The sequence below is a fragment of the Vipera ursinii genome, assembly GCF_947247035.1.
Source record: "Vipera ursinii genome assembly, chromosome: 4".
Taxonomy (NCBI): domain Eukaryota; kingdom Metazoa; phylum Chordata; class Lepidosauria; order Squamata; family Viperidae; genus Vipera; species Vipera ursinii.
In genome coordinates, this window is record NC_139514.1 from 98,291,194 (window position 1) to 98,314,963 (window position 23,770).

General features: G+C 36.8%; 1 protein-coding gene across 3 annotated transcripts in view; it reads left to right on the forward strand.

Annotated features, from left to right (window-relative positions):
- Positions 1-23,770, forward strand: part of UGGT2 (UDP-glucose glycoprotein glucosyltransferase 2) — a 79,919-nt gene that overhangs the window by 17,731 nt on the left and 38,418 nt on the right. For all 3 annotated transcript variants that reach the window (XR_014492400.1, XM_083361664.1, XM_083361663.1), the window contains exons 5-15: positions 480-654; positions 1,674-1,770; positions 2,186-2,258; positions 4,894-4,994; positions 6,888-6,987; positions 11,242-11,302; positions 14,979-15,070; positions 16,608-16,758; positions 18,302-18,421; positions 20,317-20,402; positions 22,446-22,581. Coding sequence is in view for 2 of the 3 variants with exons in the window: in XM_083361664.1 (XP_083217790.1) it covers positions 480-654; positions 1,674-1,770; positions 2,186-2,258; positions 4,894-4,994; positions 6,888-6,987; positions 11,242-11,302; positions 14,979-15,070; positions 16,608-16,758; positions 18,302-18,421; positions 20,317-20,402; positions 22,446-22,581 (1,192 nt within the window). In the remaining variant the exon portion in view is untranslated. The remainder of the gene's footprint in view (positions 1-479; positions 655-1,673; positions 1,771-2,185; positions 2,259-4,893; positions 4,995-6,887; positions 6,988-11,241; positions 11,303-14,978; positions 15,071-16,607; positions 16,759-18,301; positions 18,422-20,316; positions 20,403-22,445; positions 22,582-23,770) is intronic.

Sequence of the window (23,770 nt, forward strand, 5' to 3'; positions counted from 1 at the left end):
CTCTCACTGCACATGTCTTTTTCACCCAATGATAGCTTAAACCAGATGGAAAGGAAAGTGAGTAAAAGCCAGGCCATTGAAGCAATATTAATTTTATGTGCAAAATAATAAGATTCTTCATCAAGCAAAATAGGCAACGTGGGTAGGGGGCACATTTTGTTCAAGAGAAAAAATATTCTTCCTCTAGCATTGGACTTTCAACCAAGCATGAATCAAGCTACAGTTAATGTTATTCATTAATCTATAATGACTTCATTTTGCACGATAAATAAAATAGCTTCATTGGTTTGTTGATGCTATTCCACAGCTAGTTATAGCCCAACTATCGTATGGTTGTCCCCACCAACACAATAAGACTAACTTTGGTGTAGGTAACTTTTAGCTTTGCATGATTTACACTTTGCTAGTTGTCGCTTTTTGGCACATTCACTAAAGTATAATTCATACTGAGCTGAACATTATTTTTTTCTTAATCCAAGGCCCAAACCATATTTGTTCAAAGGAGATCATAAATTCCCTGTACTCAAGGAACCTGCCCTAGTCGTGATCCTTTATGCTGAAGTGGGTACCAAAGATTTTGCCACATTTCACAACGTCTTATCTGAAAAAGCACAAAAGGGTGAATTTGTTTACATTCTCCGACATTTTGTCAAGGTAGGTATATGTAGAAATGCTATTGTTAACTAACATTAGAATAAAATGATTTCTTTCAAGTTTCCAATGTGTTGCAGCATTTAGTACTTTTCTTTTTTTAGATTCCCAAATTGTGTTTTTTAGAAGATAATGAAAATTCATTCATTCATTCATTCATTCATTCATTCATTCATTCTTTCTTTCATTCTTTCATTCAATTTCTATAGCTGCCCAACTCAATCAGTTGATTCTGGGCAGCTTACAATTATAAAATACTAAAGCAATTAAAACCATTTAAAAGACATCAAAACAATAAAAACATACACAAAATAAATAAGTATAAACAGCAGCTGTGATGATTAAGGAACTAATATGAAAGCCAATATTAATGGGGCCTTTCACACATTCTGAGCCCCAGGCCCAGTACAGTACATAGCCAAGTTTGTAAAGCTTTGTGAAAAGCCGTTCTAATTCTGAGGGAAGAATATTCCTTAAGGCAATGGCTAAGCAGAAAAACCATTCTAGTTCTTTGGGACTACTGTAGATCCCATCAGCCAGTCTGTTGGATCTGATCAGATGGGTAGAAACTTTTGGATAAAGATGTTCCCTCAGATAACCTGGTCCCAAGCCCATTGACCATGATGCCTGAATAAAAATACATTTTTTAAATGAACAGAACTTCACAAGAGGGCTTAAAGAATCTTAAAATCTTTGATGATATGGTCAGTTTTCACAGTATCAACAAATAATAACAATAAGTGGATTGATTGTGTTGATTGTGCATTCTTAATCTCAGGCCTATAGAGGTTTCCAGTGACAGTTTGGTCTATATAAATGAAAGGGTTTGGCTATCATTGTTTCACAGAAAAGAGGAATGTAGTACCTTTCTCAAGAAGCATTAAGTGCACACGGAATGAAGCCTGAGTTGAATGGTGATTCAATTAATTAAGTGTTAGCAATGCCCCATTTCTTCCCCAGAAACCTAATGTTTAGCGATGATTTCATAACAATTTATTTTTAACTATGCATACTTAATCCAGAAACGTAGCACTGAGAAGATGTATTTGTCTGGATATGGTGTGGAACTTGCAATAAAGAGTACAGAATACAGAGCAGTGGATGAATCTCAGGCTGGAGGTACATTTTTCTTCCCTGTGTGGTATAACTGGAAAATACGGTATTAGGACAAAATATGTGCCAGATTTTTGAGGCAGGAAACGTTTGCATAGCCCCATTGAAGATAATGGAAAATACGTTATTGGGTCAGCAGTTCATCTAGTATTTGTTTTCCAGATACACACACACATCATTAGTTCTTTTGTGGGGGGAAATGGCAAAAGTAGTCATGACATTAAGAATCAGTATAGTAATGAACTGTTGGTAATTTTTTGTAGATGAAAGCTATGTGAATTGGAATGTACGTCAACCATAAGCTTCAGTTTCTTTTCTAATGGGGATCTTGTCTATAATTTCTTTTTGCTCATTTGGGGGAGGGAAAACAATCATTTGCAAACTGAATGTGTTGTCATATTTTCTTCTGATATATATTTAGCTACAAGAAATAGAACAGAGGAAGAAGATAATGCGAATAGTGAAGTCCAAGGATTTCTCTTTGATACATTAACGTAAGTTGATTTCAGTTCCAAACTTATATCTTACATTTGAATAAATGAATCACACTATTATATTTCAAAGATTAAAAGAATTGTACTGAAAAATCAGTTTATGATATTATAAATGTGTTAGAACATAAATTTGAATTAATAATTGCAAATGTTTTGAGATATATAATTAACAGATATAATTTGTGCAGTTGTATTAGTGTTATGATGAATACACCCACACTGTATATATATGTATGTATGTATGTATATACATATGTGCATATATATATATATATATATATATATATATATATATATATATATATATATATATATATATATATAGTGTATACTGTACGCTATATATACATAAACATTGTATGTGTGTGTATATATGTTTGTGTCTGTGTATATATTGTATATAGGGGACGCGGTGGCTCAGTGGGTTAGGACGCTGAGCTTGTCGATCAGAAGGTCGGCAGTTTGGCGGGTCGAATCCCGAGTGCCGCGTAACAGAGTGAGCGCCTGTTACTCGTCCCAGCTTCTGCCCACCTAGCAGTTCGAAAGCACATAAAAATGCAAGTAGAAAAATAGGGACCACTATGGTGGGAAGGTAACAGCGTTCCGTGCGCCTTTGGCGTCTAGTCATGCCGGCCACATGACCACGGAGACGTCCTCGGACAAACGCTGGCTCTTCGGCTATGAAACGGAGATGAGCACCGGCCCCTAGAGTCGGAAACGACTAGCACGCATGTGCGGGGGAACCTTTACCTATATATTCTTCATAACACTTATTCAACTGCATAAATTGTATCATTTAATTAATATATATCTACATACATAGATACATATACTCTGTGTGTGTGAAAATAAACATTTATTGCTTTCCTTTCTTTTTTCAAAATTACTTTTCTGTTTAATAAAGGCATTTTAAAAAATGATCAGGGAGCAGTTTGGTGTCGTTAGAAACTTTAAGACTGAATTTTAGTTCTACCATAGGGACAGATCCAGCTGTTGTTTTATTTTGTGACTTGACAAAACTCAGAGTCAAGCTCTGTATTTCTGAATGTGTTGCCTTTTCTAATTAAAGTATTGGATTGGTTATTTAATGCTATGGTACTCAATGACAGAGATAAAGTATTAGATTTAATTTTATTATCTACATTTTGTATAATTATATGGAAAAACTTATTGACAGTAAGATTTGTTTACTAAAAGACAAGTTTCCAAGAATGGGGATGTGGGTTCTCTGTGCCTGGGCATTGTTTGAAAAATGGTTGGACAGGCACCTCTGCTGGGTTTTTCTGCACAATGCAGGGAGTTGCATTAGATCCTTGTAATACTTCCACACTTCTACAATTTATTTAATCATTAAACTTATATGCTGCCCATCTTGCCTAAAGGCAACTGTAGAAGGCTTACAATCAATAAAAACAAGAAAAAACATTAAACCATTAAAATAATAGCTATTAACATTAAATCACAATGCAGTTGCTGACTTTTATACCAAACTTCTGAATTGGGTATTAGATACAGCACACTATACAGATAGTCCTTGACTTTTAATTATTTGTTTAGTGACTGTTCAAAATTTCAGCTGCACTGAAAAAGTGACTTATGACAGTTTTTCACACGTATGACTGTTGCAGCATCCCTGTGGTCAACATTCGGACGCTTGGCAACTGGCATGTATTTATTTATGTGATCACCTTTTGTGACTTTCCGACAATCAAAGTCAATGGGGAAGCCAGATTCACTTAACCATGTTACTAAATTAACAACTGCAGTGGTTCATTTAACAATTCTGTCAAGAAAGGTTATATAACAGGGTGAAATTCAATTAACCACTTTCTTGCTTAGTAACAGAAATTTTAGGTCCTATTATGGTTGTAAGTCGAAGACTATCTGTATGGCTAGGCACTGAGATGACTAGTATGCACTACAGATAAACCATCCAAAGTGCCTCATTTGACTTATGGAAAACAACAACAGAATAGCTTCATAGGGTATCACGTTTAGTTTAAATTGTATAAATTTAAAGTTCAAAAAATTATTAATTTGCAACATGTATTTTCTATTAGTGTATTTTTGAAAAAAAGGAACAATATTAAAGAACAGTCTTAATTTTAGCAAAAGGCAAAGTTTTACTGGCATGCTCCTTGGGAAGGGTTATTTATTATCACTGTGGGGTTTTTTTATAACTTTGATTTAGTCTTATTTATTTACCGGTTTATAATCTTTTTAGTTGGCTGGGTTTTAAAAGTATAAAATGAATAAATATTTAAATAATTGTCATACAGAAGAAGGAATAAACTTGTTCTCTCATGCTCCAGAGGGCAAGACCAGAACCAGTAATTGAAATAGATTGTGGCACGGAAATAGACTTAAATTAGATATTAGGAGGAATTTCTTGATGGGAAGAGCTTCCAATTGGTGATACTGGCTGATTTGTGAAGTGTTATATTCCCCTTTGCTGGAGCTCTTCAGACAAAGTCTGGATAGCTATCTGTCCAAAATTCTTCAGCAAATATTGTACTAAGCAGGAGAGTTGAATTTGATTACCTTTGGTATCCTTCCAGCTCTGTGACTCTTTATTGGTAATCTCATATGTATAAATGCCCTTTAATGTTAATTGTGTTTTTATTTTATAAACCAGGGAGAATCATCCTGATCTCAAAGACAATCTGAAAGAGTTGAAAAAATACCTGATTGAAAGCAGTGATAATACAGAGCCTTTGAAACTGTGGGAACTACAAGGTATTACTCATTATACCGGTTTTCATTTTGGTGAAATACTATATGCCAGTAATAAATCCATGTTGCAGCTGGAAACAGTGCTCTGTATGCTGCTTGTATAAAAAATATAAATACTATGGTTTTTCAAAAAGTAAATAAGGGATGACCTTTCTCTTTAGGCTGGACTTTTTTTTGGTGCAAAGAGGACAGAAGAAGAAAAGATTTAAATCTTCTATGCCTGAAATCCCTATAGCAATTTTTTTCTTTACTGATGCTGTTAACAGGGCACGAGAATCGATCATCATGAAATGTTATCTTTGTAAAATAAAAAACTAATGCTACTTTAAAAGCTATTTTGTCATATTCACAACATGATGAGGGACATCAAGGAAACTAACCATGAATTTTGCAGAAAATTTGGCTTTTTCATACAATATTAGTCATTATTTTTCATAACAATTATGTTATATGTAGATTGGTTAGCAAAATGGAAATATGGAAACAGTCTTTAAGCTAAGATTGATTGTTCTTAGTCCATCTGAACTTAATCTTAAACTAAATTTCATGTAATTTAGGACAGAGAGCCAGCCAATGTTTCCAATTTGTCCTTTTATTTTCTTCCTGAGTTTCACTTTGGACTGTAACGAAGTAAGATTTGACTATTTATGTGAAACCGTGCATTGTCATTTTTTAAAATTTGGTTTAGCACAAACCCAGAACATGACTTGATTCTGTATTTGACACAGAGAACCTTAATAATCATTGTGATTCAGAAATCATAATCTGTTCACTTTACCTGTGGATTAGGGTGCACAAAACATGCTAAGCCCTCATGTGCTATCTTTGGGGTTTGTTTAGTTTATAATCAAATTTTGAGGTTTAATACATTTTATGAAGCTAGCCAACTAAATGAGTTTTGCCTGATTTTACAACCTTTTTTGTCATATTCATAAACGAATCGTACGGTTATTAAGTTAAGTCTGCTTTAATGAAGAGAAGGACGAGGAGTGACATGATAGCCGTGTTCCAAAATCTCAGGGGCTGCCACAGTGAAGAGGGAGGCAAGCTATTCTCCAAAGCACCTGAAGGCAGGACAAGAAGCAACGGATGGAAACTAGTCAAGGAGAGAAGCAACCTAGAACTAAGGAGAAATTTCCTGACAGAACAATTAATCAGTGGAACAGTCTGCCTCCAGAAGCTGTAAATGCTTCAACACTGGAAGTTTTAAAGAAGAGACTGGACAGCCATTTGTCTGAAATGGTATAGGGCAGGGGTAGGCAACCTTGGCTCTTTTATGACTCGTGAACCTCAACTCCCAAGAGCCAAGGATGCCTACCCCTTGTATAGGGTTTCCTGCCTGAGCAGGGGGTTGGACTAGATGACCTCCAAGGTCCCTTCCAACTTTTATATTACTACTACTATTATATTGTTGTTGTTGTTATTTGAATTTGGCTTCTCCTATTGGCTTTGCTTATTGAAGCTCCTTGGGAAGGTCACAAATGTGATCCTCGGACACTGTAACCATTGTAAATATGTGCCGGTTGCCAAGCGCCCAGATTTTGATCCCATGGTTGCAGGGATATTGCAATGGTTGTAAATGCAAAAATCAGTCATTGGTTACTTTTTAAAGTGCTATTGTAACTTTTAGCAGTTAGTCTTTAGAATAACAGAATGAGAGGGTTAGAAGGGACCTTGGAGGTCTTCTAGTCCAACCCCCTGCTCAAGCAGGAGTTCCTATACCATTCCTGACAAATGGCTGTCCAATTTTTTCTTAAGTAACTCCAGTGATGGAGCCCCCACATCTTTTGAAGGGAAGTTGTCAAACAAATGCTTGTAAGTTAAGAACTACCTGTGTTGTTTACCAAATTTTGAATGTAATATGAGGTTCTTCGGCAACACTTTATTCTCTTTCAGATATTAGTTTGCAAGCAGCCTCTCAAATTCTGTCTACCCCTGTTTACAATGCATTAAAAGTAATGAAAGACATCGCACAGAACTTCCCGGTGAAGGCCAGGTACAATATATTTCTCTGATAGTCATATGAATGCTTGGATTTTGTACTTCTTTATCATTGTGATTTATTTTAATTTGCATGTGGATGATGTGTTTTGTTATCCCTTTTTTAAAAGCTTGAATGAAAATTGATAAAATTAAACAGATGAGAAAATCCAGCATGTAACTCTGAATATTCAGTTTTAAATGGCTTATTTATTGCAAATTGCCAAATTTAGGGAATTTGACCTTACATTGCAATGGTAGATTTTTGCAGCTTTCTGTTCCAAGTGATGCTACTTCATACATTCTGAGATATATGTGATATCTTGTGATATCTTGTGATATTTCTTATATTACCAAGCCTTGATGTTATTATACTGAACTTTTTATTGTATTTTGTATGTTAAATATAGTTTTCAGATTTTATTCCATTTACCGGCACAACAGTTGAACTAAAAGAATGAACTAAAGATGAACTAAAAGAATTTAATGCCTTTTTCTACTGTTCCAACAGATAATAGGCTATTACTATTGCCTTCCATGTCATGAATCCCAAATCCTGTTTTGTGCTTAGTTGATTTTACAAGACCCAGCTGGCATTAGTTTTTGAACTACTGTGATAACTTTCTGTAGGAACAAGGCAGCATGAGAATGTGCTATTGATATTAAGACACGACCAGTGGTATGTGTAATACAGAAGCTTGAATAACAGATATTAAGAAAATATAATATAAATTGAGTTTCCATCATATTTTCCCCCAAAATTGTTTTGAGGTACAGTATTATGAAAGTTTAGGGACGTGGTGGCTCAGTGGGTTAGGATGCTGAGCTTATCGATCAGAAGATCGGCAGTTTGGCGGGTCGAATCCCGAGTGCCACGTAACAAAGTGAGCGCCTGTTACTCGTCCCAGCTTCTGCCAACCTAGCAGTTCGAAAGCACGAAAAAATGCTAGTAGAAAAATAGGGACCACTACGGTGGGAAGGTAACAGCGTTCCATGCGCCTTTGGCGTCTAGTCATGCCGGCCACATGACCATGGAGACGTCCTCAGACAAACGCTGGCTCTTCGGCTTTGAAACGGAGATGAGCACCGGCCCCTAGAGTCGGAAACGACTAGCACGCGTGTGTGGGGGAACCTTTACCTTTACCTTTACCTTTATTATGAAAGTTTACTTGGAAGTCAAGATTCACTGTGTTTGGTTTAAGAATGTTGGTCCATAGAATAAGAACAATGTTTGGAAATTCTGTGCAAAAGAGAAAAATGTACACATGTCCTTCAATTAGTAATTGTAATTATTAAGATCTTTTGAGGCACCCTGAAACCTTTTGATGTATGTGGGTTCAGTAGTCTCTTGCTCGTAAATTTGTTTGTTTCAAAATAGCTACTTTGATATTTACAGGAGTGTACTTAACATATTTGACACCTGAAGGGAATCATTTTGAATTTATAAATTTGGTCACCACTTAGTTTTTTCCCTGTCATTCATTCAAGAAGACATTTCACTTCCTATCTTGGAAGCCTCATTGGTTGTATTGGATGCTATGGGAGATGGAAGGACAGTTATTATTGTCCCTCCATCTCCCATAGCATTCAATGCAACTGTTGAAGCTAGTTGCCTTTTCAAAAATAAAAACCACTTTTGGTACAACTATGACCTGGATGACTGAGAATCTTCATAGACAGTCTAGTATTTATTTCCAACCAGCATAACTATTGACAGAAGGTCAGTACTGTAGTGGGGGTTAGCTAGAGAGCAATCTAACTTGAAAACAGACAAAAACGTATAGTTAATATGGAACTACTTAATCTGGATGGAATACAATGTGAAATCAGGAGGCTACGAGTTCTAGTCTTGTCTTTGTCAAGGTTCCAACTGATAAGCCCAATGAAGTAAGCATAGCTGACGTGAGCCAGTCTCTAATGTAAAACTTTATTGGGCAAATCATTTCGGAACAGATGAAAGGAAAACCAGCTCTGGTTATTTTACGCCTAAATTCTTATATTAAAAGTATAGAAATCTCCCTCCCCTCATTAGTGCAGGTCACATTATCCAATTATAAGTCAGAGAATTATTATGAGAGAATGTCCTTAGTTTTCGGTCAACAAATCTTGAAAGTCCTTGGTTCTCATGAACTGGCCTCTCTATATCAGAAGTTTCAATTCCATTCTTCCCTCCCTTCCTCCCAAGTTTGCAGGCAAGCTAAGAAGCAATAATGGCTGACACTGCATAGGCGTTCTTCAAGCTTGACAGTCTTAATCACAAACCTGTTTGGGTGATGCCTAGAAAGAAAAAACTGGCAAACCAGTTCCAAAAAAAGGCAGGGAGTAATTGCCAGGAGTCAAAATTGACTGAAGGTACCATTTTCCCCCCTCCATTGCTTCTACACCACCACTGTCTGCTAAACAGATGTTCAGTGTACAGGTACCAGTGACCTGATTTCACACCAACTGCTAGCCTCCGTCTTTCAGCAGCATCTCCTTATTGCTTGCACCTAAGGAAGACTGCTCACCACCATCAGCACCAACCCTAATAGGCCCATGGATATCTGTAGGGCATATGGGGGAGGGGGAGGGGTAATAGTGCTCTCTGCTATTGTGCCATCAGAAGTTGGGAGAAAGAAATTGAACAAGATGTGCAACACTGAATTTTCATTCCAGTTGCTGATTGGATGTGGAGAGCAAATGCTAAAATCGGAGATCAGATATTAGATAAACAGTCATTAAAAGCTTGCGATGACTGTACCACTGCTTATGAGTGGCATTAGATTGCTTTTTCTCTAGCCAAAATAAATGCATTTCCCTCCAATTGACTGGAGAGGGGAAAATATCCTAATACAGAGCATGTGCGTCCATGAATATAAATATTAATTTAGTATTTATTCTCTGCATAATGATTGCATACAATTACTCATTATTGCATATAGGTCAGGAACTGAATTTATAAATTCCTGAAGAATAAATTTCCACATATAGGCCATGTAGAGTGGTAGCGGCCGAGTGGTTAGAATGCAGTATTGCAAGCTAATTCTGCTGACTGCTGACTGCCAGCGGTTTGGCAGTTTGAGTCTCACCGGCTCAAGGATGCTCAGCCTTCCATCCTTCCAAGGTCGGTAAAATGATTGTTTACACCCAGATTGTTGGGGGTAATTTGCTGACTCTGTAAACCCCTTAGAGAGGGCTATAAAGCACTGTGAAGCGATATATAAGTCTAAGTGCTATTGCTATTGTTTTTTCCCCCTACATAGTCCCTTAATATGCTCCCAATTCTAGCCATAGAATTAGTTTCTTCACTGTCTTCTTGGTGCCTGGTCAACAGCAAAGTCCATAATAAGTTAAAACTACAACATGTTGACTACTACTTTATTAAAATGGGCTTATGAGAACATTGTGTTTGATAAGGTTTAATTTTGTCGGTAGTTTCATTAAGTGCCCCATTACTGTTGCATTTTTTTTTAGTGGGTCAATAACCTAGAAAGGGATGCTATGTATAACAGGTGGCTTTCAAGTTTTCAGGAACTTCTCAAACCACCATATGCAGGAATGTGCTGACTCTGTAAACCGCTTAGAAAGGGCTGTCAAGCACTGTGAAGTGTTATATATGTCTAAGTGCTATTGCTATGTATATTAAAGGATGTTGCAAAATTTTGATCAACTGCCATTTGTGCACAAGAAAATGGAATGGAATGGAACGGAACAGAACAGAACAGAATAGAATAGAATTCTTTATTGGCCAAGTGTGATTGGATACACAAGGAATTTGTCTCCAGTACATAAGCTCCCAGTGTACATACGTACAAGCAACTAGGGTTAATTCATAATCATAAAATATAATCATCATTAATCATAAGATACAAACTCAATGATAGTCATGGGATACTAAATAAGCAAACAATATAAATCATAAAAGGATACTAAATAAAGGCAATCAATATAAATCATGAGACACAACAAAGTTATAGTCATAAGAAGCTAAGGAAATAGGTAATAGGCAAGATCTGTGCAATTATTTTGGATAATCTAAAATAGTCTAATTAGTAGCAAATTGCCATTAAATTTAACTAGGAACTTGATATTTCTATTCTCATAGGGGTAGTGTGTAGAGGAGGAAAAGAGCACATGAGTCCAATGTAGAACACGTTTCAGCCATGTAGTTCTATAACCATAGTTTAGTGTTAACATCCACACTGTGCTGTGATGTGCTTTATTGATGAATAAATATTTAAACCCAGAACAATTACTGTACCTAGTAATTTCTTCATATTTTTTTATCCAGATCCTTGACCAGGGTGCTAGTAAACCAACAAATGAGAAAAGAAATAGAAGAAAATCAAAAGGTTTGTACTTACTCTTTTTAAAATATGAAATGAAAGAATTTACTGTCTACTGTTATGGTAAGAGGTGAGAGTCAGTTTGGGGAAATGGTTTAGGCATCAGGATAGAAACTGGGAGATGGTAAGTTCTAGTATTGTACAAAATCCGCTAGGTAATCTTGGGCCAATCACTTTCTCTCAGTCCTAGAAAGGAGACGATGGCAAACTACTTCTGAAAAATCTTAACCCCCCCACCCCCCCACAAAAAATAAAAATAATGCAGGGACGTGTCCAGGTATCTCTTAAGAATTGGAGATGATTGAACAGAAGAAAACAAAAACTTTAGGAAATATTTTGCTACTGTGCAAGTTTAAAAAAAGTAAGAATTCCAACATGTTCATTTTTTAGAAAAAAAATTAAGCTTGGTATTCAATTATTGCTCATTTCATCTCTCATTTCATCTTTCTCCCTAGATTAATGTATATCTTTATTTCCAAACTCCAGAACAGCTGCAGTTCCCCGTAAAACGAGTGCTAAAAATCAAGAGCATGAATATTCCTGTGAGGATTTCATGGGTTGAGCTTTAGCTCTGGACTGAACAGCTTTAATTGACTTCTGAAGTTAAACATAAATTACTTACCATTTGTTCCCTCTGGGGACTTTATGCAATGATTTTTTTGAAGATGTAAAAAGTGTTGGTTCCTAATGAATAGTGCTTTTAAATTTTCTGTTATTTTAGTACTTTGTGTTTCAATGGCATTGACCACCACCATTCATGAAAGTAGCCTCTTTATGAATGCATTTCAGAATATTCTGATATTTGTGATAGCTATTTCCTTTTCTTATATGGTCTCAATTCTTTGGATAGCCTTCTTCAGCTTAGCAGTCTCCAAATCTCCTACCATACCATTATTGAAAGCCAGAGCAAGCATTGTTTAGAGATTATGGAATTAATAATTCAATAAATCTAAAGGGCACTTGGTTTAGAAAAGCTCGCTTAGGAAATATATAGTCACCACTTTGGTTTTTCCCTGTCATTCATTCAAGAAGACGTTTCGCTTCCTACCCCGTGTTGGGAAAAACACAACAACAAAATCCTCACTTTAGGATCCAGAGGTTTATTTAAATTTAACACACAAATTCAGTACTTACATTTCAACAACTTATTGCAGTGAGGGCCAAATGCACCAGCAGTCATTAAGTGTGATGGCTTAGTGGCCAAATGGCAATGCCCCTATCTTTCGAGGCACATTTTATACCTTAGTACTTAGAACCACCCATTAGCCATCCCATTTCCTTTTTCTTGTTAAAACCATCAACATGTGACTTTCTGGAAAAGTATCTTCACTAGTTCCTTTTTCCTGGAACTGACCACCTGCGTTAGTTCCCTGTTCTTCCTTTGTTACCCTGGCTAGTGAGCCAGTTTCCTGTTCTTCCTTGACTTTGCTCTTACCATTACTTTCCTCACTACTGTTTCTACATGTGTCATTGCAGAAGGTTTATCCATGAACAAGGCTCAGTTCCTTAATTCTTGTACTTTCTTGTTCCTTGTTCTTTTTACATGAGGAAATGTGTGCTGACCACAATCTTTCACCATCTACTTCAGGGGTGTCAAACTCAATTTCATTGAGGGCCGCATCAGCATTGCGGTTGCCCTCAAGGGGGCCAGGTGGGTGTGGCCAGGGTGGGCGTGGCCTACTGGGTGGGCGTGGCTAGAGTGCGTATGGCCTACTGGGTGGGCGTGGCCAGCTCTACATCGTTCACATCAAGGGTGCCTATGGGGGCCTGGGCAGGAGTGGGACAGATCTGAGGGTCTCTGGCAGAAGGAGGGTCTCTGGGCCAAGGCAGTGGGGGCCGTTCCCTCACTGTTTCCAGGATGGCTTCGCGGGCCACATGAAACCACTTTGCGGGCTGGATCTGGCCCCCGGGCCTTGTGTTTGACATGTCTGATCTACTTCAAAGCTCATAATTCCTTCTTTTGCTAAGTATTTCTGAACAGACACCGGCCTTTATTTTAATTGGCTATCAAAGAAGTATGTTTGATTTATGCAGAAAGAATTATTGATATATTTTTTTTCCTTTCACACCTGGAAGCCTCATTAGTTGTATCGGATGCTATGGGATATGGAAGAACAGTTACTGACAATTATTGTCCCTCCATCTCCCATAGAATACAACACAACTGTTGAAGCTTTCAGGATAGGAAGTAAAATGTCTTCTTTTCCTCAACAAAATCAGTCCAGTTGTCTTTTGAAAAATAAAAAAACACTTTTGGTACAACTATGACCTGGATGAGTGAGAATCTTCATAGTCAGTCTAGTTTAGTACTTATTTCCAAACAGCATAACTATTGACAGAAGATCATGACTGTAGAGGAGATTGGCTGGAGAGCAATGTAACTTGATAACAGAAAAAAGCGGATAGTTAATATGGAGCTACTTAATATGGATGGAATATAATGTGAAAGCTCAGCTACCATTTTTTAAATGTTTATTGCAATTACTTATATCTTTCACAACAGAGGTTATTTACATGAAGCTTTATAACGAACTGAAATTATCATAATTACTTATTTGTTACTATATCAAATACAATTCTTCTGACTGAAGCATTTAAAAACAAACAAACATCAGAATTGAGATTATTTCATCATATGCCTTTAAATAATTTTGATTTAATATGAGAAAGTAAAGAAACATAATTTTGTCCAGGTTTAGTCTTCCCATTGAGAAAGATGGAGTAATGTCCTTCAGACTGAATCATGGTGGGATAAAATAGGGGCAGAGTCAGCCTTTCAAAACTACTATCCTCCAGATATGGATTCCCTATGAATGCTTGGAATTGTAGCCAAATACATCCAGAAGGGTCTAGGACAGCTTGCTGCAGCCAACTCGCCATAGTCAACTCACCACGGCCATTTTGCCATGGTCAACTTGCCATAGCCAACTCACCCCAGGACATCTTGCTGCGGAACAAGAGTTACCCTAATATCAAAGAAATGGTGGAATATAATAATTAAAGGAAGGATGCCAAAGGAGGGACAAAATGAAATGTGAATGACAAAAATTATAAATTTTTAATTATTTTAAATAATTAAATTGAATTGTCGAATTGTTTCGCAGTGAGTTGTCCCGTGGCATGTTGGCCATAGTGAGTTGTTCTGTGGCAAATTGGCCCTGGTGAGCTGGCTGTGGCAAATTGGCTGTGTGAATTGACCATGGCGAGTTGGCCAAGGCGAGTTGTCGTATTCAGTATTCCAGAAGGCTTTGGGTTGGAGAAGGCTAGGAGAGATAAAACCAGGAATTTCAGCAAGGATTTTTAAAATTTTAGATTTAAGAAAGAGAAAGGAGCTGTCCTAATTTGTTCAGATAATTGGGATACATTTCATGACAAATGCTGAATGTAAATTTGTTGACTATAATTTGCCAAAGCAGTTTTAAACCTATCTGAGGGAAACTGTGAATGTGTAAATATCATTAATCTTCTAAAATCGCATTAAGGAATGTTGAGTATCAGATTTGTTTTGCAGAAATCAAGAATGTCTCCTTATCTTGAAAAATAAATAGGATGTTAAAATTGATTCATTTCAAATGAATATAACGTTCCTCCCATTTGAAGTATGTTGATATCCCATTTGTTTGCTTGTTTTTTGTTTTAAATGGCTAGTTAATTCATGGTAAACTTTTCCTTTCTTTTACAGCGTCTGCATGAATCTCTTGAACTTAAGCCTGGTGAAGCACGTTTATTTTTAAATGGCCTTCCAATAGACGTGGATCTTCGCGATCCCTTTAGGTATTTTAAGTATTTTGCAGCTTGGTTACCATCCAGAATGCTCAGTAATCTGTATTTAACTACTCATTACTCCAAGACAAATGTTAATATCTTGTTCTGTAATGAATAGTTCAGAATGGGAAACAACAAATTGTTGGTGAATGCTGTTAACTAATTTATTACATCATCTCCTTTAGTGTCCCAAACATTAATTGTTCAAATCAGTATTGCAAGTGTAAGATGACAGTTCTACAAACCAAAGAAATGGCATTCAGTATGTGAAACTTCTTACCATATCCATATCCAATAGAGCTATATATTAGTAAAACCCATTTTCCTGTGGCGATGCTTAGGATTTCCAGCTCCCCAAATTTGGCCTTGCGGAATAGGAATTACAGTCCCAACATACCTGGAGCATTCACTATTGAGAAAGCTATACTAGTTTAAGCTCCTTTTTGCCCCTTTAAAGCTGCAATGCAGGTAGTCCTCAGTTAATGACTGTACATTCAGTGCCCATTCAGAGTTGTGATGGTGCTGAATGAGTGGTACTTACAACCAGTCATCATAGATCCTTTTGTTGCAGCACCCTGGAGGTCTCGTGACTGCCCTTTGCAATCTTCCTTCTCAGGTTCCCTTCCGAAGGGAAGGTCACAAGTCCCATTGCTCTTTTCCCAGAGTAGCTGCTATGGAGTACAAGATCCCTGTAGTGCTCATCTGCCAGTGGTACCCCAGATCCACATTATGTAGTGCATGTATGCCTAGCTGTGCTTGCACAGTGCCACAGCACAACCACACCTGTCCATTCTTGCTTGTGCAGCACTGCAGCATCCCATCGCCCACCTACCTGTAGTAACACACCACCTTTCAACCAACCCTAAGTGAAAGAACACTTCTTCCCATATATACTTATAAGAGCCGTGGTGGAAGAGTGGCAGTCAATAGGCTAATTCTGCTGACTGCTGACTGCCAGCAGTTTGGCAGTTCGATCCTGCCCTGCTCAAGGTTGACTCAGCTTTCCATCCTTCCGAGGTCGGTAAAATGAGGACTCAGATAGTTGGGGGCAATATGCTGACTCTGTAAACCACTTAGGCAGGGCTGTAAAGCATTATATAAGTCTAAGTGCTATTGCTATTGCAATTCTAAGATTTTCTGAGTTATGGAGGATAACTGTACAGTGTTTTCAGTATCAAGCAAAAATATACTGCTCAAAAAAATAAAGGGAACACAAAATAAGACATCCTACAATTAAATACAGTACATTGTGTTGTTTAAGTGTTCCCTTTATTTTTTTGAGCAGTATATTTTGTTTTTCAAAGCCTTTGAATAATAATACTCTGGTGACCTTAAATTCCTATTGCTGCTTGATCTGTGTGATTGTTATGTTATTCCTCAAGGTGCTTTGTTGAGAAAGGAACCCAGCTATTTACCAGGTACCAGTGGCGGTGGGGCGGTGGGAGAGAAAGGCAGCCAGCAGCAGAAGGAATATTTTTTCTTTCTTTAGCTATTATTCTTTGGATTATTCTGTACAGTATTACATATAAAATATATTTGTCCAAAGCATTTTAGAAACTCTGAAGATAGAAGGAAAAGCAATGCATGTTCTTCACTCCCTTGGAATTAAGGAAGATTTTCCGAGTAAATTCATGAGATTAGCTTCCCAATCTCAGGATGCATCTTACGCATTAGACATTCGTCACTCAGCAATTGTAGTAAGTGATATTTTTGTGCATATGACTCTTTAAAGTGCCACTAGAGCCTTGGTTTCAGTTATAATGTATAAGTGCTGTGATGCCTTTGGAAGCAACCTTATTTAATCTGGAAAATTTGGACTATTTACGGAGCAGTACTAGGAAGCAAAACGGCACTTTTCTGCCATTTCCAGAGTTTTGGAGGTTTCTGCTGCTTAACAGAAATTGAGGAGAAAGTAGTCTTTATTTAGATACTTTTAAAAACAATTCTTTTCTTGTTAATTTTCCTGTTAATTTTAGTAGGAAATACCAAAGCTAGTAGGTAGTATATAAATTGGCATAGGGAGGGATTCCTTTCTGGGATCATGTAGAAAAAAAAATATTTCTGGAAGTAAGGTTCATTCTACTCAGGCCTTAGAATGCTCTGCTGGGGCTACCCCTTCTGGAAGTACCATTAAAGATTGATTTATGTCACCTGAATGGCATCTTTTTTATTCTTTAAATGTTACTTTTCTGCTGTGTTAAGGAAACACATTCCAACTGGGGTCACACATTTCACAAAGCCATTATTTCTTTAAATATCTTTATTGAATAAACTACGTAATTTTGGCTGGAGTTATACAACATGTCTTGATACATACAGGACACCAAGCCAAAATAAATAAACTTATCAGGTTGGTGTAAAAGCAGCCTAAGTATTATTCCAATAAAAATTATCAGAATCTGAGGCGAATGGTTCTTACATAGAAAAGGAAGGAAAGAAGGAAGGAAGGAAGGAAGGAAGGAAGGAAGGAAGGAAAGAAAGAAGGAAAGAAAGAAAGAAAGAAAGAGAGAGAGAGAGAGAGAGAGAGAGAAAGAAAGAAAGAAAGAAAGAAAGAAAGAAAGAAAGAAAGAAAGAAAGAAAGAAAGAAAGAACAAACTTCACTGGGTGGTGAGAGGGGCTCTAGATGGTTAATGAAGCCATTCTGCATAGGCATTTGCTACTTAATAACATATGCTCCCCTATAAATGCCCATACAATTGCAGCCCAAATGATCCAGCTCTTTTTTCATTGTGTTAGCATTTCTAAAACTGGTCATCACTGAGCCCTCGTGGATCAGTGGTTAGAATGCATAGAATGCAGTACTGCAGGTTAATTCTTCTGACTCTCAGCTGCCAGCAGTTTGGCAGTTCAAGTCTCACCGGCTCAAGGTTGACTCAGCCTTCCATCCTTCTAAGGTTGGTAAAATGAGGACCCAGATTGTTGGGGGCAATAGGCTGACTCTGTAAACCACTTAAGAGAGGGCTGTAAAGCACTGTGAAGCAGTATATAAGTCTAAGTGCTGTTGCTCTTGTTTTTCCCCCCCTACATAGTCCCTTAAATATGCTCCCAATTCTAGCCATAGAATTAGTTTCTTTACTGTCTTCCAGGTGCCTGGTCAACAGCAAAGCCCATAATAAGTTAAAACTACAACATGTTGACTACTATTTTATTAAAATGGGTTTATGAGAACATTGTGTTTGATAAGGTTTGATTTTGATGGTAGTTTCATTAAGTGCCCCATTACTGTTGTATTTTTTTTAGTGGGTCAATAACCTAGAAAGGGATGCTATGTATAACAAGTGGCCTTCAAGTTTTCAGGAACTTCTCAAACCAGCATATGCAGGAATGATGCGACAGATTAGACGGAATTTATATAATATGGTAAGTAGTGAAATATGTCTGTGTGTCTTTGTGTGGTTGAGAAAATAATGTGTGCATACTTTTAAATATTTTTAGTAGGGATATATTTGAATTACATCTTTGTATACAAAAAACACAGAAAGCCCTTCCTTAGCACATTTTGTTCAGCTATTCACTTATCCATACATTGTAGTTATGAGTGCATCACTGAAATGATTGCGAAGTGTGCACCTATGATGACACTTACAGAAGCACAGCCATACTTTGACAGCATTTTCCTACTGCATTTAGCAATGGATGTTTCACCATGATTTATAGAATAGATCACAATTTGTGAGGTAGACTTGTGAGCTTTGTCTTTACATCTGACTGGAATATATGTGTTAATTTGCATACTGTCGGCTACCAAGGTCTCTCAGCAAATTGTGTTTTTTAGAGAGCCTAACAAGTCTAATTCTGTGGTACAAGAAAGCCTGCTTGTGTCAATTCTAAGCAAATTTCACGACTATATTGAAACCACTGTATCTTAGATGGCATATAATTTATTTAATTTAGTGTTATAAACTTACATTCAAATACCGTTTTCACTAAAAGTTATTCTACCAGCATACATTTGAGAGAACCAGTGTGTGATAGCATGCCGAGTGAGGTCCCTAGGTTTGATTTTCATGTTTAATTGAGTAAATTCAATTGTTAGGATTCATTCCAAGCTTTTAAAATTTCAGTTCAGGCCCAGTTTCTTTTGCTTCTGTGTTGAATTGAGGGCAAACACTGTGGTCTAAAATATTAATAGTATTTGAATCAATTCTTTCTGAAGTGATAAATGTCAGGCATGAACAACTAGACTCACATATATAAAGTACAAATTAGTTACTTTATTGGTCAATTCCTATTTCACACCAATCTTCTCAGGCTGGAAACTTTCCCCTGGGAAAGATTAGATAAAGTTCAATGGCATTCAAGCGGGGGGGGGGGGAGGTGTTCAGACCTGCTCTTCTTGTTGCCAAAGAAGCTCATATTAAGGACTCCAAACTAACTCCTCTTTGTCCCTTCCTCCTGACTGGGATGGTTCCTCTCCAATGTAAATTTGTATCTGTACATGATACCGTAATTCCCAAAATTTTCTTCTCTTCAAGAAGCTTCTATCCACTTTGATTACAAATATGTCAGTGGCCTGGAAAGATTTTTCTCTCTGCCATCAGTATCAAAGAAAAATATCAAGAAAACTCTCAGAAGATTCAATAATGAGAGCCTACCATTCTAATTTGATTAGTAATCAGGCACAGTTAGTTAGTAATCAGAAAATTGTCACTTCAGAATCATTTGTTTAATTAACCCCAAAAGAAGTCCATCTAAGTCATGCAGCAAAAATCAAACATAAATATACTATAGTTTAAAATAACATCTTATGCTGTAGCAAAAATAATAAAGTAAAAGGAAACAATGGATTTTCAGAACTTCTATAAATACCACAGTGGGAGAGCCAGTCACACATTCCCCGGAGTTGTAGCCACCATTATTGATAAGCTTCTGTCCCTACAGTATATTAGTAGAGGAATGAATGTTAAAGGTGGGAATCTGAGCAGATTCTTTAGTCCAGATCTTAAATATATGTTAAAGCTTAAACAGTTTTTCAAATAATCTGTTCCAAACCATTTATGTTTCTAAAGGTTCAAATTGCATTTTTATTGGCCCCCAAGACATGCAAGTAAGTAGAGCAGCTGGCACAGAAATGGCATAATGGGTTCTAACTATCTGGTCCTATTGAGTGCATGAATCAGGACACTCTGAGCCAACTGACGTTTCCAGTTTATCCTTGAATGCTTCCTTGGGGCTTTCATTGTACAGGAGTAGAGGTAATAGAAGGTATGAAGAGAGTATAAATCATGGGTGTATAAAATGTTCTTCTCTTGTAGGTCCTTTTTATTGACCCTCTCCAGGAAGAAGCAGCTGGTTTCATTAAACTAATTGAATTAATCTACACTCAGAAAGTACCTCTGAGGTAAATTAACACTGAAATTCTATCTGAGATTAAAATACTAAAGGAATTTCTCTTACTTGTCTTCATTTTATGAATTATAGCAAAAAAACAACAACTATAGAGTTAGTGCAATGTTATGCTGTATAATTTCCCTATATGAGTATTGATTAATACAAAAGGGAGTAGAGCTTGGGCAACATATATCCATCGATGTTCAATCCTTCATGATTCATTAATTGCAATTTCTCAACAAGTCAACAAAATAGAAATGAGAGATTTTAATACATTGATGGGTATTTATTCTAGGTAAATACTATTATTTCCATAGATTTCAGTTATTTCTGTTGAACAGGTAGTATGTCTCTAAATGTAACTGCATTTAAATGGATACAAGAAAAACATATTCTTTAAGAACTTTAATATCATAGCTTCATTATAACACTGTTCCACGATCAGTCTGCATTCATCCTTCTAGTTCTATTTACAAAAGAGTTCCCCACAAACTTAAAAGCTTTCTGGTATGTTGAGACTTAATTCTGAAGGATTCCCGAATCACACTGTGCAGGAATTTTGAAAGTTCAACGTATCTATAGAATTAGTATAAAAAAGGCTACTCTAGAGCAGTCCAGAATATTTGTTCTACCATTGGAATATGAATATATATTTATGTGTATGTATTTAAATAGGATTATATATATTTTGTTGTTGTTAGCTGCGAAGTTGTGTCCGACCCATTGCGACCCCATGAACGTTCCTCCAGGCCTTCCTGTCCTCTATCATCTTCTGGAGTCCATTTAAGCTCACACCTACTGCTTCAATGACTCCATCTAGCCACCTCATTCTTTGTCGTTCCCTTCTTCTATTGCCCTCAATCTTTCCCAGCATTAGGCTCTTCTCCAGTGAGTCCTTCCTTCTCATTAGGTGGCCAAAGTATTTGAGTTTTAGCTTCAGGATCTGGCCTTCTAAAGAGCAGTCAGGGTTGATCTCCTTGAGGATTGACCGGTTTGAACGCCTTGCAGTCCAAGGGACTCGCAGGAGTCTTCTCCAGCACCATAATTCAAAGGCTTCAATTCTTTGGTGCTCAGCCTTTCTTATGGTCCAGCTTTCATTGTCATACATTGCAACTGGGAAGACCATAGCCTTGACTATACGAACTTTTGTTGACAGGGTGATGTCTCTGCTTTTTAGTGTGCTGTCTAGATTTGCCACGGCTTTCCTCCCCAGGAGCAAGCATCTTTTAATTTCTTGGCTACAGTCCCCAACTCTATATGTATGTGATTGCAGGTATTCTTTGCTCCTATCCAGTTCCTCATATTTTTAATTTGATTCTACCCAACTGGAAATATAAGTATGCAAAAACTATTTATTTGCACGCACATGCGCGCATGCACACACACAAATAAATAGTTTTTGCATACTTATATTTCCAGTTGGGTAGAATCAAATTAAAAATATGAGGAACTCTATAGGAGCAAAGAATACTTGCAATCACTTTCAGCAATGTTGGGCAGGTTGTTAATGTTTGACAGAATGGCTCCTCCAGGTCAAAATGTCAAAATTTCAGCTAGAGAGACAATTTCTATAGGCATTCATTATACTAAAACTGAGAAATATTGATGAATGTAAGGATGAATTTATACATTCATAAAGACGAGTAATGATAAAAGCAATCCCAAATAATTTATCTCCTGTAATTTTGGAAATTCAAACCATGGTATGGTTCTCATCAGTCATTTGAAGAAATTTTCCTTTGGGACTTTACATTTTATCAAAGGTAATTCTATTACATTGGCACAAAATGTTAACTTTGTATTCATTTTAATATTTTTGAGTCTTGCTGGAAGATTACGACTTATCTTTCTTGATGAAGACCTAACTGACATGTTTTAACTTGGTGTTGTTTTTTTTAGTACAGATTGGAACCCGCAACTTCATCCTGGAACACGCCTACATAAAAAAACACATAAAAAACATCGTGTTTTTTAGTATGGCTATATTTAATCTGTTTTCAGTAGTTAAATGTGGTTTTGCCGTTCTCACAATATTTTTCTTCTTCCTGAGCAGACTTGGCTTTGTTTTCATCTTAAATACTGATGAAGTGGTTGATGGAAATGAGGATGCAGGAGTTGCCCTGTGGAGAGCTTTTAACTTTATTGCAGATGAAGTGGATATCCCTCAAGCTTTTGTCTCCATACTTTATGTTAGTGTTTGTAAGAAGATTAAAATATTGCTTTATTTAAGGTTAGCCTTACTTTCTTTGAGATGCAAAATAGCCATAGGATAGCATTGCTAAAAACCTCTGTGACTCTGGGCAGTTTGCAAATAATCATGCACATAAATTGAGATGCAGAGACAGGAAGTGTCACATATATAAGGTGCATAAAGAATATCTCAAAGCCAATGGGCCTTATGACATATCTTTCTGTATTCCATGGTAGGGCAAAATATGAATCTTAATGAAGAAAAAAAATCCCAGCAGAAGTGAATGGAGTATCCATATTAGACATACAATATCCTTTGTATAAACCCCTATTGTAGTTCTTTTTATAAGGTCCAGGCATGTGGCCAACCTAAATAATATTGAGGGAGAAACAAGAAAGGAAGGAAGTGGGATAGGCTGGATTTGATCTTTTAAAGATAATATACACTTTTAAAAAGGCTGTGAAATTATAGGAAGAAGACACTCCATAGACCTTCCATTGAGTAATTGCACAGTTCTACTAAAATTCGCTTGCTATAGATTCAGGACCAACAAAATAAAATACCATGTATAATTCTTTATTATATTTGCTATTATATGATGTTCAATAGTAATGTTCACTATTTGAGATGACTTAAATGGATATTGTTGGCTATTCAGGCTATCAGTCCTTTTAACAGTGATTTCAAGTAGCTGAATTGATGGGATTTAAATCAAAATGACAACAATAGAAAGCAATGTTTTGACATTCATTGGTGAACCCTTGAGCAGAGCAGCCTAGATGCAAGGTCATCTGGATTTGGAAAAATAGTAGGGAAGGGAGAGAGTTAACCAATGTGAGTGTTTTCTCTGGAGGAGGCTGATTCCTTTTCTAAGGAGGAATAAAGGTGTTACAATAATATTTGTTAGATATTCCATTGGTTAGTAATTGCTGGCTATGATTTCTTAAGATAAGAGTTCAGGCTAGTGAATTCCCAATCCAGAACACCAGTTTCTTTATGATTTGCCTTCTATTCTGTCCATGACCTTCCTAGAAGCCTCAGGCACATCATCAAGATAAATCCGTCTACCTCAGAAGGGATATTTATCTTCAAGTAATTCATTTAAATCATAATTTATAAAAGCTCTATTTCAGGGGACATGGAATTCAGAACAGAACTGTAAGCAAATGATTTTTAGAGAAATAGGT